Below are 17,601 nucleotides of genomic sequence, written 5' to 3'. Positions count from 1 at the left end.
ATAAAAAAACAAACACATTCAAACAGGACAATATAAAAATACAGACAGAAAAGGCACAAGAGACAGATACACATGCAGAGACACACTCGTTCACACACTCAGGAATCCCCCAAAAGTGGGGGAGGGACCATCATCTATATGCAAAGACCTGTAGGGTAAAGAGAGAGGGAGAGAAAGAGAGAAAAGAAAAAAAAGAAAGGAAGTAAATAAGAAACAGAAAAATTTTAATATAAATAAAATAAAAAATAAAGATAAAGTATCCACACTTTGGTCTTCCTTCTTCTTAGAATGGGGAACAAAACACCCATGGAGGGAATTACAGAGACAAAGTACAGAGCTGAGACAAAAGGATGGACCATCCAGAGACTGCCCCACCCGGGGGTCCATCCCATATATAACCACCAAATTCAGACACTATTGCATATACCAGAAAGATTTTGCTGGCAGGACCCTGATATAGCTGTCTCTTCTGAGGCTATGCCAGTGCCTGGCAAACACAGAAGTGGATGTTCATGGTCAGCTATTGGATGGAACACAGGGCCCCCAATGGAGGAGCTAGAGAAAGTACCCAAGGAGCTAAAGGGGTCTGCAACCCTATAGGAGGAACAACAATATGAACTAACTAGTACCCCCAGAGCTGTGTCTCTAGCTGCATATGTAGCAGAAGATGGCCTAGTCAGCCATCAATGGGAGGAGAGGCCCTTGGTCTTGGGAAGATCATATGCCCCAGTACAGGGGAATGCCAGCGCCAGGAAGCAGGAGTGGGTGGGTTGGGGAGCAGGGTGGGGGGAGAGTATAGGGGCCTTTGGGGATAGCTTTTGAAATGTAAATGAAGAAAATATCTAATAAAAAAGATAAAAAAGAAGAAAATTGGATGTAAGGTACTAGGACAGATGAATCTTTCGAAAACTGTGCTTAAGAAAGGTACTAATTACGTTTTACAAAATCACCTTCATGTGGGTAAAATGATACGTTTACAGTAACATTTCATTAAAATGCTAAGTACAAAAAAATAAAATAAAGAATAAACATAAAATATAAAAAGAAAAGCCCAGACTCAACATTATCAGACAGAGAACCTCCAAAGACACCTCTGAATTCATTTCCTGTTGGCTGTCAATGGCTGGGCATGAGACCTAACACAAGATCAGTTTGTGGGTAGGCCTCATGTCCAGCCTGTGGGCACCACTACAATGAGCAAGTATGTGATGGAGAGATGGTAGAGAAAAAGAAGCAGAATGGTTTGTGCTGTATGAAGAGAGACAGAACTGGAAACACCACAGATGTGAGAGCAGCTTGTTGTGAGAGGCCCGTGCTGACACTTGAGGCCATAATGATGTCTAAGCCACTGTGCCACAAGGGCCATGTCTGCGTCCATGACCCTACCACAGCAGGCATCTGTGCCAACGTCCATGGTCCATGTTTCCACCAAAGGCCATGCAGATGTCTGTGGTCTGGGCTGTTGCCTGAAGCTATGTTGATGTTTGAGGGCTGCACCAAGCTGACCTTGCTCCTCACTGGCCACTGCATAGGAGAACTGGCAGGTTGACCAACTGAGATACCACCCAGGCCCAGATCCAGGGCTTTGACTTAGCCTTTACCAACATTTACCCCATCTATGAGCTGCTGGAGCACATGAAGGAGCTGGTCCTGCAGAACCAAAGCTGCAGGACCTCCATGACTGAGGGCAACAGCACATTGTCCAGGAAGAATTTCAGTGAGGATCCTTTGTTGATAATGTAGCAGAAGCAGAGGCCTCGAACCAGACCAATGGAATAAACATTGCAATGGACGTTTGCAAGTAAACCTGTGTGGGCCAAGGGGTGTATGCATTACACACCATGACACACTGCAACTTCCATGGATACATGTTTGAATTTTTTAATTTTTATTTTTTAATTTTCTTTTGTGGGGAAGGTTAGAGGAGTGGATGATGTATATGGAAGGACTGAGAAATGAGTGGAATTGGGGTACATGATATGAAATTCACAAAGAATCAATAAAAAATTATGTAAGAAAAAATAAGAATAGTTAACTCAGTGAGACTCCCTTGGAGAAAACTAAATTTTTGTTTGCAATTGGTTTTCAGTTGGAGATAGCTTCTGAGCTAAGGATGAGGCAAGTGTCCACTTCTCCAAGCAGCTAAAGCTTAGCAAAGTTAGCAAGACAAAGAGGCTGGACACACATCTTCAAGTCATTATTGTGAACCTGAGTTGATCTTAGGAACTCATAAACCTTACTCATTAAACATGTTGTTCCAGGTTGGAGAGATGGCTCAATGGTTAAGGGTACTGACTGCTCTTCCAGAGGTCCTAAGTTCAATTCCCAACTACCACATGGCAGCTCACAACCATCTGTAATGGGATCCGATGCCTTCTTCTGGTGTGTCTGAAGATATATATAGTGTACTCATATACATAAAATAAAAAAAAATAGTTCCTTTTTAAAAAAAACAGTTGTTCCTTATTTAAACTTTTCAGAAGCTTGATGTTAAGCAATTAGCAAAGACATAAGTGGTAGTATATAGATCTCTTAAGTCAGTTTTGCTTATACATTTATAACCTTAGGAATTCATAAACCTTATTTATCACTCTCTTTTAACCTGATGCCAACCACATGGTTGCTTCCATCCTGATTAGGTCATCAGCCAAGATGGAGGGAATCATGTGGTTGCTATTTAAAAATATCTATTTTATTAAGCAAGAGTTGAATCACATATATAATATATCATAGCTAATTAATATTACCTATGTATAGATTTATAAATTATCAACTTTGGTTACAGGATTTAAGATGACTTTTGGTTACAAATTTTAGAGATCCTTTTTTTTTTTTTTTAAACCATACCCGATGAACTTACGAATCCTGAGAGAGTTTACAACATGGTTCTAAGAGACTTGTTTTTTTAGAGCAGAGAACAAATAAATCATAGAGATGAAAGATTTTTAAAAGTAGCTGGGCAGTGGTGGTGCATGCCTTTAATCCCAGCACTTGGGAGGCAGAGAAAGGCGGATTTCTGAGTTCGAGGCCAGCCTGGTCTACAAAGTGAGTTCCAGGACAGCCAGGGCTATACAGAGAAACCCTGACTCGAAAAAACAAAAACAAACAAACAAACAAAAAGAATGGAAAGTAGGAAAACCTTAGAGATAAGAGACTTTGGGGGAACGTAGAAGAGAGGAAGTTTATGTATACTTTAGAGACTCCGGATCATTTGCTTGTGGAGTGGCAGAAGCTGTTCCCACATGACGGAATTGGAAAGCAAGCGCACCAAGCTGTTTGCAGGAAGACAGTGAAGCTTGAAGCAAATCTCTGAGTCTGAGGAGAAAAAGAGAAAGAGTTGCAAAACAGAACTCCACTAGAAGAATGGTTCTTATAAATTCCAGAAGAGAGAAAGAGCAGAGCCAGATAAGGAATTCCTCCTGAGCATTCCAAAATCATTGAGGCCCAGGAGGGCAGAGAGGAGCCACAGGACTTAGCAAGCAGCTCCTATGGGGAGGCAAGGAAGCTTCCTAACGGAGCTGAGAACAAAGGGAGCAGAGGAGGTAAGTGTCTTGGTGACAAGAATTTTATTCCAAGTGTTCCCAAGCAGACTGAGAGGAATGTCCCAAACCACAGAAGAGAGGCATCCCTTCCCATGTCACAGAGGCCCATTGGGGTGAAAGGAGCCTCCTGGCACAGAGGTGTGACTTAGTTAAGTTAGGAAGCTCCGGGTGACATTTATCCAGTAGCAGAGGAGAGGAGAGAGCAGCTGAAGAGGCAGACTGAGAAAAGCTTTGGGGAAAGGGGCGGGTTCCATTAGAGGGAGAAGCATTCGTGTCTTAGAGAGATGTCCACATGGATAGTGTAGCAGGTGGACTAGGAGGCTTGGGGAGCTAGACAGATATTTACAGAGTCAATGTAGACGAGGAGTTACCATCAACAATGGTTACAGCTAGTAGAGGTAAGAAGCAGCTGAAGAGGTGGACTCTAAGATTTGGAGTCAGACTTGTTGGGTGTAAGAGGCGAGCAGAAACAGATGATCTATACATACCTTAGGAGAGGCCGATCAGCACCTTGGTTCAGACAGGCCATGTCCTTTGGAAGAGAACTCTAATATGCCACTCCCAGGTTTGGCATATATGAATGAATGAAAAAATACGTAAATAAAAACAATGTCATGATTGTTCCTATGCATGGTTGAGAAGGTTTTTTACTGTAGCTATGAGGGAGAGATCAGCCAGAGGCATCTAGATGAGTCCAGGCTCACATGGCCAGCAGAATAGACTGGGTCATGAGAAGAGTGAAAGAGGAAGAGAAGAGAGGGGGAGACCATAAGGGTAAAGAGAGAGACATCCAAGAATCCAAGGGCAGAGCCAAGAGAACACATAGGCAAAATGGCTGAGTCATATAGGAAAGAGAAGCTGGGGGGAGAGAAACGAAGCTCAGGGGCTGGGGAAGTTTCGGCTAGTGGGTGGGGTAAGAAGTTCTGAGAGGAGCCAGGATTCTGTAGCAGGTGCTTTGTGATGTTGAGAGAACCTAGGCCAGAGTCCACACTGTAGGCATACTGTTTTTGTGCTTCTCCTCCTCTTGACCTATTGTTGACTTTATTTAATCCTGTTTACAGAAAGCATGTGTGATTAAAGGTGTTTGCTAGGGCTGAGCCACACCACAATAAGGTTTTTCCAGTTCATGATCTTGGGGTTCCCAATGTTATCAAATATCCTGCAACACCAATTACTTTGCCTTAAAAACAGTTGTTTAAAAAACAAAAACAAAAAGGTGTTTTGTTCTCTGACCCTACACTCATGGGCTGTGGCATACATTCCCACATATGTACCAAGAAGCCATAGGGAACAGGGTCTACTGTCTGATTGTGGAGCTGAGTAGGTCTTGTTGGGACTCAGACCATGTACAGTATACAGTGTCCTGGGTCTGGGTCTGGGTCTATAGCACTGGGCAATGGCAGGCCACCTACGGCTCTTTCCTTATCCACAATGAATGTCATCAGAGGTTTGGGGCTTTTGGCAAAGAACTTTCCAGCCAGAGCCAGTGGACACTTGTGGCATGCAGGAATACGACTCCTCTACTCTCTTCCCTGACCCTCTAGCGGAAGCTCAATGTGGTGTCTGCCTTACAAATGATGACAAGGTCCTGGACATGGAACAACCTAGAAATGAAAGAAGCCTGGGCTCTGCCTGGCCAGGTGGGGTGGATCACCTCTCTCTGCTGACACCTGCCAATTCCCCTCCAGAGAGCTGACCCTCAGCCACCCAGTTACAAAAGCCTGGAGAATAAAATGCTTTGAAACCAGGTGATATGCACCCAGTTTTCCTGGTTACTTGCTGTGCAATATCAAGCAAGCAACACTACCTCTCTGCATCTGTTCAACTATCAGAAAGACGTTCATTCCTTATATGATGCTTTGCCAAGAAGATCCAATGAGAGAACACAAGCCAGAGGCCAGCATAGGCTCAGTGAAGAGCAGGCCTTCAGCAGAAGTCAGATCCCTGCCTTCCCAACTCCCAGTAGCCTTTGTTGTTAAGCTGCTGGCAGGCTCAAATCAGCCTCCACCAGGCCATGACGCAGGCTGAAGATGTTCTCCTGAGTGACGGGCTCAAGGAGAGAGGATAGACAAGTACTCCATGTTCAGAGTATGGGCCTCTCTGAAACTTGACTCTCAGGGCTCATTTTAGAGGCCAGGAGATTGGCATGAGGTTCTCAGGCCAGCCTCAGTCTCTCCAGGAAGGGCAGCCTAACAGCTCATTCTACCCTGTCCTAGGTGGAGATGTCTGCAGGGGAAATCTCCCCCTCCCCCCCCATCCCCTCACCCCACCCCTGTTAACCTCATTCTAGTGCCAGAACTGTGGGAGCAGAGAGGAGTAGAGAGAGAAGAGGAAGGAGGGAGCATGGAGCAAGGGAGAGGGGAAGGAAGAGGTGGCATGGAGCTAGCAGGTTCTGGGCTACACTGATTTGTGTTGTGCTCATCTGACCCAGATGCCTGCCTACCTCCTGTATGTGGATGGTGTTTGCTGGGATGTTATTTACTCAAGGTCCCGCATGGAAGCTATGCGATGGTGGCAGTAGGCTAAGCTCTGAGGGGACACACTGGGGAGAACACTTTCCCATGTAGCCAAGACAGTGACTGTAACAACAGGGAGAGATCACTTCCATATTTCATTCTACAAAAGACATGATGGAGAAAGTGCCCAAGAGGCTTGTGCCACACTCAGACCCATGCCATGTGAGGCCAAGTGCTAGAGAACAGACATGTAGAAAGGTGCTCTTCACACCCCAATACAGTCTAGCCTACTTTGCTTGCAAGTGACCCTATAGGGATTGTGGCCCCCTAGCTGGGCTCCTGGCCCTGTGGGTCCTTTGTCTTATTCTCTGATCTCCATCTGCAGGCCCTGGCAACCTGCTGTGCTCAAAGCCACCTGCCAGGATGAAAACCTTTCTCCCAGACACACCACGGTCCCAGAACACCATTCACATGTCAGTTATGCCTCTTGGACAAGCAGTTGAGTTCTGTGCCAGTTGAGAAAACATGGGCCACAACGGTGTATCATGGAAATGGACAGGAGGGTGCTTGAGGTGGGTTAGCAGCAGCCTCCTGCCTTTCTCTTTGCCCAGAGAGGCACCCAGGCACATTAAGCATCATTTATGGGGTCATTCATGATGCGTCCAGCATCCCTGCCTCCAGGTGCTGTCCCCAACCACATTCCATCCCTTCTCAACTTGGAAAGATTGACTGTTCTTGCCATTCAGAAAGCTGCCTGTTGTCACACATTCACAGATGCTGGTCCTGCCCCAAGCTGGCCTTCTAGATGGCACCGCCTACCATCCCTATGGATTTTCCGTCCTGTGTCTTGAAAAGTGTGAGCAACATCTCTGGCCCCTCCCAGTAGAGATGTGGAGCAATCCCATCTTTTCCATTATGTAAAGAAAGCAGACTCATATTACCAGGCTGGTCACTGTAGCAATCCTCCTGCCACAACTGGACAACAGACACATGTCACAGTATCTGACTCCTCGGCCAGTCTTGATAATCAATGATCATTGCAGACAGTGCTGCTAATAACCACTCAGGGCACACACTCTGGCAGGCCAGGCACAATCTCCTTATTTGGGTTTCATCCTCCAAATTTTGAACTCAAAAACAACTGTTGTATGCAAGGAGGTCTTGACCCAGACAGAGGCCCCTCCCAGGGAAATACAGGAAGTAAGCATCAAAGGCACAGCTAACAAACCAACTTTAATTGATAGTGTACACAGAGGTCCAGGCAGTAGAGCTTGACCGGATGGACCAGGCCATAGACTTGCCTGGACAAGTACCTGGTATACTCAGGACTGGGGCTGGAGTCATTGTAGGACAGAAGCAGGTGCTGAAGCAATTGTGCTGAGCAGCAGGTGTGTGTATGGAGTCTGGGCTGGGCCTGGTGTGCAGAGCAAGGGTGACAATGTGCACAGTATCCACAGATAGCCTCAGTGATTGCTCTGAGGAAGGCATATGTAACATGATCCAAATCCCGGCTACTGGGAGCTCCAAGGAGACAGGGTATGACGTGGTGTGTATGGAAGGCCCATGGCCGACCCAGCTTGCAGGGAGTGACCTGGGCCTTGAGAGAATGCACTATTAGATTGCTGTGGTTTCTGATAATCATCAGCTTCAATAATTCATGGGGGGGGGGGGGCGCGCTAGGGGTACCATGATGGATGTGTGGAGGTCAATGGATGACTTCTCTCCTTCCACCACATGGAACCCCGGGACCAAACTCAGGTTGAAAGCTTGGCAGCAGGTGTCTTTACCCAGAGTCATCTCAAATGGGCCAGCTGCAGTACTAATAAGACTAAAGCACAGATGCATTAAGAGGTGGTGAACAGGACCTTTGGTTTTCAGGGTCACCCCCACTCCTGTGTACCTAGCATAGCCTGAACACTAGGGTAAGTCCTGCAATATGTCCTTCCAACCTTTCCTGGACTCGGCTCTGGCTCTCAACTGCTCCACTTCCTCCAACAGCTGTGTGCGCAGAAAGGGCACCATGGGAGGGCAGAGGCCGGAGCTGGGGACACACAGGACCCCTCGCTCTCTGTTGCCTAGCACACAAGGGACCAGTATCAGGTAGGTGCTTGGCAGATGTTTAAGGAACTAAAGCAGAAGAAAGCTGCATCTAGTCAGAGCTCTGTCCTGAACTAGTTAGGAGTGCGGAGGGGGTTAGAATCACTCTCTCAAAGCTCAGTCATCCTCTCCAGAGGGCAGGAGATTACTGCTGTGACTGTGGCACTGTGGGCTCTTTGTAGGCCGATGGACACTGGGCAGAACACAGCCTGCCTGGGAGCAGGGAGGGAGACCCCGGCCAAAGCAATGGATTTGAATTGGGAAGCCCGGTCAAAGACAAAGCATTGGCCTCTTACAGTACAAGGACTTCATGTCTACTGCAAACAGAACAGGAAAGACACTTCAAAACAAAGAGAAATATCGTATGGAGGAGCCTGGGAGTGGAGCCAAAAGGCAGTGATCTGGGGGACACCGGTCTCTCTCTCTCTCTCTCTCTCTCTCTCTCTCTCTCTCTCTCTCTCTCTCTCTCTCTCTCTCTCTCTCTCTCTCTCTCTCCCTTTCTCTCTCCCCCCTCCACTCAAGGTCATGATGGCCCCAGGGGCTAAATTGGGGGGCAGTGTACACAGCTGGGCCAGACGGCAGGAGCTGAAGACCCAGGATGGTGGTTTCTCCAGGGACACTGAGACCAAGCTGGTCTGAACAGAGGGAGCAGAGGCCACCAGGGAACCTGGCTGGGGCATCTGGCTAAGATGTTCTCATCCTGTGACTTGTACTGAGCATCTTGCTTTGATGCAGGACTCCTGGCCTTTTTGCATCCCTCCCACGGAAAGCTTGTCTCGGCATGAGTGCTGTCATGTCCCTAGACATGTCTCCGTCCTCCCACAAAGGAACCACACTCACGGCTCACAGGAGGTGTCCAGGAAACAAGAGAATGGGCACAGGGTACACACCTAGGGCCCTCTGTGGGATGTGCGCAGTGGGAATCCTCAGCCACCTCCCTTAAGGCACTGCCCAAGCCCCCTCCCCGATGTCCCTGCCTCTCACTGGATGCTACACTTGTCCCTCTCTCGGGCCTGGCCCTCCCGTAGGACCTTGGCCTTGATGTACTTGAGGTCACTGTTGACACTGGGGCGTCGGGCAAAGGGTGAGACCATGCCATAGGCACCTGCGACCTTAGTGCGACGCATGCAGAAGGGCCGGGGGTGAAAAGCATCGCCGTACTGCACGGAGATCTTATGGTGCAGTGCAGGGCTCATCTCATGGGGCAGCTTGGCCATGCTGAACAGCACATAGAACATCTCATTCACATTAGTGTTCTTCTTGGCTGACACCTCGAAGTAGGCGCAGTTTTCATCACCAGACACCAGCAGCTCAGCCTCCATGGCAGGGACCTGGCGGCACAGCTCACTGTGGTCATTCTTGTTCCCACAGATCACCATGGGCAGCTCTGCTGCCTCCTTGGTTTTATTCTTCAGGCAGGACTTGACCTCCAGGATCTGTTTCTGGAGGCGCTTGACCTCATCAAAGGACTCCCGGCTATCCAGGCTGAACACCAGGATGAAGACATCTCCTGTGAAGGGGATGAGGCAAGTAAACAAGGGCCAGGATGGCCTGGTGTCCCACTCAGCACAGGTCCCATCAGCTGCCACCTAGGAAGCCTGCAAACCCTGACCCGGAGGCTCCTCCAGGCATCTGCTATCACTGTCCCCACTTCCCAAAAGAGGGAGCCAGGGTTCAGCAGGGGTTGTGAGTAGTGAGGCACACCCAGGTGGACTCAGATATGGTCAGTCCCTGTCCTGTTTTCTTACAGGACTGTGTGGCTGGCCTTACTCAGCCACATCCTTAGAGGCTTCACCAATACCTTGCCCACAGTCGGAATTCAGCATGTGTCTCTGTGTGGCAGACAATGTTGGTGAGAGGGAGCTTTGGTTTGCATCTTACCTCAGCTTAGTAACTGTGTGACCTTAAAGTCTGTGGAATCTCTGAGCTCCTCAGCTTCCCCTCCCACATCATGTCAATTAGGCTGCCTTGCAGGAGGGTGATTAGAGCTAATGCATGCAGTACAGCATGCACTCAGGCACCTGGTGGGAGCAGAGGAGTAGGCACACATGTTTCCTGGGCACCTCATAATACTCCCATGGGGAAGATTTTATTACTCTTCTGAGTGAACCAATTAAAGGCTCTGAAAGGGCAAGGAAGCTGCCCAAGGTCACACGACTCAAATGTGGTAGGCCATGGCTGCAATCCAATGTGGTCCTCACCCAGCCTGTGCCTCGCCTGCAGGATCTGCTCTCTGATTCTAGGACAAACCATAGGATAAGTAAGAAACTGCAGCCCACACTAGATCCACTGTAACACACTAATGGGGCTTTGAGTCTGATACAGTGATTAGGGTGTACCCTGGAAGGGCTGCAGGTATGTGAACCAGCCTCTAGTCACAGTCCCAAGCCAATCACCACAGAGAAACAGCTTCATCCTCCGAGACCCTTCCCACCTTTGCCCTCAACTTTACAGTCCTGAGTGTGGTCTGAGGTCCCTGATTTGTAGATAGAGGTCCAGCCATTGGGTCCAGCCAAACATCACAATTTGGAAGTCCAGAGAAGTCTACAAACACATTTTGGTTCGCTACAATGACACACATGTACTGCATGAACTAGGAAGTAGGGCCCCCAAAGCACATTGTCCCATTCTAGCCCAGCCACCTGTCCCCTGGGGCCTGCACACACTGGTCTTCAATGAGGTCAATGAAAGGCTGGGATGATGAGTGATTGACACAAGTCCTCGACTGGCTGCCAACTGCTCTGGTTCCTGCTGCCAAGCCTCATTCTGTCCCATTAGACCAGCCCCTGAGGACCTGCAGCCTCCAAGTGTTCAAATCTGAGACTGCAAATGCCAGGCATTAGAGCCTGGCTGGCCAGCTGGCAGCTGCACAAAAAGCTGGTAAGACTGAGCAGCCCTGTGCATCTTTTGTGCCCAGAACCAGGCTGGAAAATGAGCTCTGGCCTGGGACGGTGAGCAAATAAAGCAACAGACAGATATGCTCAGGATGCAGTCCACAGAAAACAGAGGGTACAAAGTGAATGTCAGTGCACTGGTGCTGGCTAGGGATTGGTGGTCACCATAAGCATTGTTTAATGAAAGTTTGCCTTTGTATCACTTTTATAATTGAAAATTAACATTGAAGTATGCATATTTCCACCAGGGGGCACCCAGTCCTCAAATAGGAAGAGCTCTTCCACGTGCCATTTACCTGTTTTGGGCAGCTGCCTTACACCATCGTGTTCTCACAGCTACTTGGGGAGCATGGTCACAAAGCCACTGACAATGACATCACTATGCTACAGAAACAAGGTCAGGATTTGAACCCAGGCCCACCTTAAGTTCCTTAAGCAGAATGTTTCTTCTCAGAATTGGGGGCCCCCCACAAGCATTCTGGGACAGAAAGGGTGAATGAGAAAAAGGGGGCAGTTTGTGGGGTTCTTGGTAGTAGTGTCTCAATGTGGAAGTGTTTTTAAATTGTCATTTGTGTGTGCATGTGTGTGTATGTGTATACTTGTGTATGTGTGCATGTGAGTGTCTGTGTCCGTGTCTGTGTCCGTGTGTGTGTGTGTGTGTGTTTGTGTATGTGTGCATGTGAGTGTCTGTGTCCGTGTGTGTGTCCGTGTGTGTGTGTGTGTGTGTGTGTGTGTGTGTGTGTGTGCATGTGTGTGTGTCTGTCTACCTGTGTGTGTGTGCATGTGGGTGTCTGTGTCTGTGTGTGTATGTGTGCGTGTATCTGTGTCCGTGTCCCTGTGTGTCTGTGTCCGTGTGTGTGTTTGTGTGTGTGTGTGTGTGTGTGTGTGTGTATTTGTGTATGTGTTCATGTGAGTGTCTATGTGCATGGGTGTGTGCATGTGTATGTGTTGGCCACCACTGCCTGTTGTTCCTGTGGCACCATCAACCTTGTTTTTTGAGTCTTTCACAGATCTAGAAATTGCTGATCAGTCTAGTGAGCCCCAGGGATCCTCCTGTCTCTGTTCCCAGTGCTGGGATAACAAGGTGCTCACCAAGATACCAGCTCTTGGTCTGTGTGCTGGGGATCAAACGCTGGTCCCTGCTCGTGAACAGCAAACAGTTTCCTGGCTGAGTTATCTCCCAGGTCGTATGCTCCCTTCTATTTCTATCCAGGGATACAGCTGAGGGCATGGCTGTACCCAACAGTGGTAATCAACTGAAGACTGGCTTCAAGGAATGACCATGACAACCAGTGCCATATGACCAGAAGGTCCCTGGTGGCCCACAACCGGTCCCTCTCTGAATGCTGCTCCTAGAAGGGCAGACAGTCCCCAGGGTAGGTCTCTCAACAGCAATCATGAGCTTCCACCTGGATGAGGTTACTTAACCACTCTGCCTCAGTTTCCTAGACATAGCCTCCTAGCTCAGCGAGAGGAACGTGGGTGCAGGCCAGCTGTCCCATCCCCTCAGTTGCCTCACCTGTGAGGATGGAGAGCCGGCGCATGGCAGGGAATGGGTGGTTGCCAGAGGTGTCCAGGATATCCAGCTGGTACATGTCCCCGTGGATGTTGTACACCTTGCGATGAAAGTCCTCGATAGTGGGCGTGTACTGGTCCTCAAAGCGGCCATTGAGGAAGCGGGAGACAATGGAGCTCTTGCCCACTCGGGAGGCACCCAGCACCACCATGCGGTAGGAGTTCTTAGCAGGCACATTGAGTGTGCAGTTCCCACTGGACAAGGTCTTCATCATGGCTCTGGGCTGTGGCAGAAGCAAGAGGCAGGAGTCAGGGACCTCTGGCCTGGGGCCTCCTCTCTGTGGGCCCTGTCTAGGTTTCTGCTTTCTATTGTAAAATAAAAGCCATTGGCTAGGGTCCCTGAAGGACTTCAAGGTTGGAATGGCTCCCTTGTTCGTTCATTCATTCATTCATTCATTCATTCATGATCTCTAATCTCTTTATTCTTTCTCTCAACTTGCTCACTTACCCATCCTCACGCTCTTGAGCACAGGACCAACCACAAGGTCACACCCTTGCTGTTCACAGTGAGCCTCACTTCCCACTCCATCCACCGTGACACAGGTGAAATTCCTAAATTACCACTAGTGTCTACTACCACTAGGGGGCAGCCGTCTCTTAGAGCAGCGCTCCTTATTCCACAGCTTCTGGTGCATGGCCCAGTCAGCTCTGCAGCTCTAATAGGAAGGAGGGAAAGGCAGTCCAGGCCACTTCCCCACCACTCCCAGGATACACCCTGGACCCAAGGTTTGCATCATGGTAGGCTCCTCCTCACATACAGCCTACCACTGGCTTCAGTAACTTTTGCCTCTGAGCAACCTGAGCTTGAGTGAGAGGAGAAGGGGTCTCAAGCATCAGACTCTTAAAAGACTGGGATTCTGGGGTCTGAAACTCAAAACTTGTATGGGAGTGTCTCATGTAAAAGGCTCTAGATCCTTCGTGAACTATGTAGGCATCTGCTCCAACAGGGCAATCAAAGGGCTGTCCCCAGTCCCCTTCCTCTGTTGTTTCAGCACCCTGGGATCCCTCAGTCCCAGGTGAGTGTGAGCTATGAGCTCCTCCACACCTTTCCTTCCATCAGCTTCTCCCTAGCACACTTCTCTAGCTGTGGAGCTCATCCCAGATGCCACCTCTCTAACATTACAAAAGATGCTTGCTAACCCCAGGACTGCACATGGATACAGGCCTGCAGAAACATGGGTGTTCCTTGCCAGCCACTACAAGTTGTGTAGGCTGGACACTGCACAAACCACACCTTTAGTAGGCAAATAGGGGCTTCATCCCACCACAAAGAGTGTCTTCATGAATCCTATGGGTTTAAGCTCTGTTGCACAAAGGTACTGTACTCACTGAGACCACAGCCTCATCTGGATACCTCAGCCATTTTTTTTTTATCATTATCAGACCTACCATGAGACCAGGGTCTGAGATGGCCTCTCGGGCTGAGTGACATCCTCCTGTTTGCAAGTCTCTAGGTATGCACAGACTCTGCTCATGCCTGCCAGCCTGACACCCTTCACCTTTCCTAAAAGCCCTGTTTGGTAGCCTTTGTCAATTTCCACAATGTAAACGCTCCCAGCTCCCAGCCTGAAACATGGCCTCCAAAAATGGACGTCAGAGACACACGCATGGGCCAGCTCAGCACACTGTGGACCCCAGGCCTGGCACCGGAACCATCATTCCTGGGCCAAGCCCAGCAGCGTGCCAAGCACACGCTAAGTATAGAACAACAACACTGCTGACATTTGTTTTGCAGCTAATATATATCACGGGGCTCTGAGTGCCAGGCATACATCTGCTCCATCCCTCAGTGACCCAGGGGGCAGACAATGAGGGCACTGAAGCACAGAGTCGCCAAGGTCCCAGGAAGAAGGGCCTGTCCCATGCTGTCTGTCCTGCACTCTGGGGGCCACCTCCCACCATACACATGCTTTTCTATCCAGGTCACTGTGGCTATGTCAGCCGCCCACTGGCAGTTCTTACATGTGGTGGAGTTCCGGTCCTAAAACCCTGATGTCCCCCACTGAACTGACCTGTGAGTCTGTGCTTTGAGGTTGCACTGCTGTGCATACAGAAGGTGCTCAATAACTGATCCCTGACATGAGAGACATTGCAGATACTTCTGCAGGCATCAGGCTCACCCAAACTTCTCACTAGCCTGCTCTCAACCTGCTCTGGCTATGAGGACTTCTCCCTTCACCCAGTCTACCTGTCTGGCTCCTGCTGCTGTGCTGAGAAGAAACCACCGGAGACCTATGGCTTAGTTTCGCCCACCCAGTCCTTCTGCAGGGAGGAGGGCTGCTGAGCCTCTCATTAGATGGAAGACAAGGAGTGAGCCAGCAGACCCCAGGGATGTCTCCTTGTCCCAGCTTCTAGCCAGGCCTCCCAAGACACAATGAATGAAAGGAGAGAGTCAGAGAAACAAGGCAGAGTCAGAGGGCAGCAGGGAATCAGAGAGAGGAGGAAGGGAGAGACAGGAATGAAGGAAGAGAGAAAACAGAAGACTCACGGAGGGAGGGGGTGCGGCATGGAGTTAGAAATAAGAGCCGGAGGATCAGAGAGGGGTGGAGACAGGCGAGGAGAACCTATGGCTTTCTCTGCTGACAGACCTAGTCTTTTCACATGGCTTCAGCCACGTGGGGCAGTGTGAGGCACCCAGATACCTGGAAGCCAGGTGACAGAGCATCTGTGGCTCCACCTCCACAGGAGACTGAGGGAAGCCCTAAAGCCCTGTAGGCAGAGTCTCCCCTGCCACCTGCCCATCTCACTCTGCTCCTCAGCTGGCTAACTCCACAGTGGGCAAAGACAAATCCTAAATGCCAGAGTGGGGTTTGGGGCAGGGGAATGAAAGGGTTGAATAAGCCTGAAGCCTGCAGAAGCATCTGCAATGTCTCTCATGTCAGGGATCAGTTATTGAGTACCTTCTGTATGCACAGCAGTGCAACCCCAAAGCACAGACTCACAGGTATGCATTCAGTGGGGACATCAGGGTTTTAGGACCAGACCTCCACCACATGTAAGAACTGCCAGTGGGCGGCTGACACAGCCACAGTGACCTGGACAGAAAAGCATGTGTATGGTGGGAGGTGGCCCCCCAGAGTGCAGGACAGACAGCATGGGGCAGGCCCTCCTTCCCAGCAGCCAACCTTGGTGGTCTAGAGAGAAGTGGGGAACTGAATGTATGAAGAGGGACCTGGATGTAAGCAGAGTGCTGGAAGGTACCTCAAAGATAGAAGTGGGGCTGTCCCCAGAAATAGTGCCCATCATCCCTAGGCATGTCATGCTGGGGCTGCCTTATTCTTATGAGACGCTCTGCAGGAACAGATGGGGACTCTAGTTCTCAGGAAAGTTGAGTGGCTGCCCGAGTCCAATCTCACCTCTTCAAAACACCACTCCCACCCCTCTAGTGGCTTCAACTAGTCTTCTCCTAATAGCTCTGACTCAGTGGAGCCCCAGTTGGCACTGGACAGGGAATGACTCTGTGATCCATGTTATAGTCCTGTTTCCTCTCTCCCTCTAGGCAGCTGGGGTGGCATCCTGCCCAGGACTCTGCATACCCTGCCAGCAGCTCACAAGCAGTGCAACTGTGGGCCATTCACCCTTGTGTCTGCCCCAGTGCTTGATGGGAGCTGAACAGGTACAGATTGGTCAGGATGAGTTCCTTGGGTGCACCCCAGAGCCAGGTTCACTACACTACCTGCCACACCTGTGTGCACATCCCAAGCCTCTTAGGACTGACACGCTGTAGTCCTGACTCCTCCCCTAGGCTCTGGGGAGTCTCAGGAGCTTTACAAAGCCACCCTTCCCATCCTGGGGATGTCAGGAGGGCAGAGAACAGGGGGCATCTGTTTCTGGATGATCAGCTGTGTCAGCACAGAACCTCTGAGTGATCTGGTTTGTGCACTCAGCTCACCTCTCTGTTAAACGTTGGGTAGAAACAAACGCAACACGGTCAGGTACCCAGAAACCTTTCCAATACAAGACTCTTTTCTTTGGGCAGTCTCTCTGAGTAGTCATGAGCCACCCGGCTGCTCCCAGCCCCGTGGACGACTTGCAGGGACTCTTTTTTGTCCCTCTGAGGCTTAGGAGGAACCTGAATCAGAGAGTCCAAAGCCGGTCGTTGCTCCAGACCCTAGTCTAGCTTCCAGGAGGTCCAGGACAATCCAATACCCTTCCTCATCCTTCGTGGACTGGTGGCAGAGGTGGGCAAGAGAGTGTGGCTCAGAGGCCCCACACACTGGCCACTTGAGTTCAGGAAACCATGGTAGCAAGGAAACATTGCAGGAAATGCTCCAAAGCTCAAGGGACGCTAGGATAGGTTAAAGGACCCCTGATCATTCTTGCTTGAGGTTTTATCTAGGGAGGGTAACTGCCTCTTCCTCTTGAGTCTCAGTTTCCTCCTTTTAAAGTGGACTGTCTCTTGGTCTAAAAGAAAGCTCCCAGGGACAAACGGAGCACACAAGAGCTCAATAAATCCACTTTCCTACGCTATGTAAGGGGCTAAAGACCACCAGAGGTAGTAGGCTAGGCATCTAGTGAGCTTAATGCTCTACGTGTATAAAGCATCTCAGCACGTAGAGGGTACAGTTTAAGTTTCCTTTGTCATAAAATGCCAGCGTCACCGAGCTTGCGTCCCTCTACTGAGCCGGCTGCCCCACTCCACCTAGCTACCTCTCCTGTTCTATTGGGATGTCTCCCTTACCTGAGAACAGCGGGACGGACCCCGAGCACGGCTTGGAGGGCTCCCTGGAAGCTCCTGGAGGTGCGGGGAGCCGCCTGCCGCTCCGACCGCTGAGTCTCCCGGCGTCTGCGGGGGCTCCAGGGTCACTGCGTACGGATCCTCCTGCGCGCGGCGCCCGGAGCTGGGCTGAGCGCGACAGGGCGAGGAGGCCCGCGGATCAGGGGATGATGACCCATGGGTGGGCTCCGAGGGCTCGGCGGGGCTGGGGCGCTGGGCTGGCTCCGGCTCGCCGCCGGCGGCCCTGCCCTGCCCCGACAGGGGGGACTCCGGTTGAGCCAGGTGCTCGAAGGTTTGGGGACGTCCAGTACGGGGTGCCC

The 17,601-nt window shown here is 50.2% G+C and overlaps 1 protein-coding gene across 1 annotated transcript; it reads right to left on the bottom strand.

Moving 5' to 3' along the window:
* Positions 1-7,210: 7,210 nt before the first annotated feature.
* On the bottom strand, positions 7,211-17,380 carry Rasd2 (RASD family, member 2). Its single transcript, NM_029182.1, has 3 exons — positions 17,246-17,380; positions 12,509-12,788; positions 7,211-9,605 (listed from the first exon to the last, which is right to left on the bottom strand). The coding sequence occupies exons 2-3, from the start codon at positions 12,777-12,779 to the stop codon at positions 9,076-9,078; spliced, it is 801 nt and encodes a 266-aa protein (NP_083458.1). The 5' UTR covers positions 12,780-12,788; positions 17,246-17,380; the 3' UTR covers positions 7,211-9,075.
* Positions 17,381-17,601: the final 221 nt, after the last annotated feature.

Source organism: Mus musculus, chromosome 8 (genome assembly GCF_000001635.26).
Source record: "Mus musculus strain C57BL/6J chromosome 8, GRCm38.p6 C57BL/6J".
NCBI classification, from domain to species: domain Eukaryota; kingdom Metazoa; phylum Chordata; class Mammalia; order Rodentia; family Muridae; genus Mus; species Mus musculus.
This window is presented reverse-complemented; position numbering and strand designations above follow the sequence as displayed.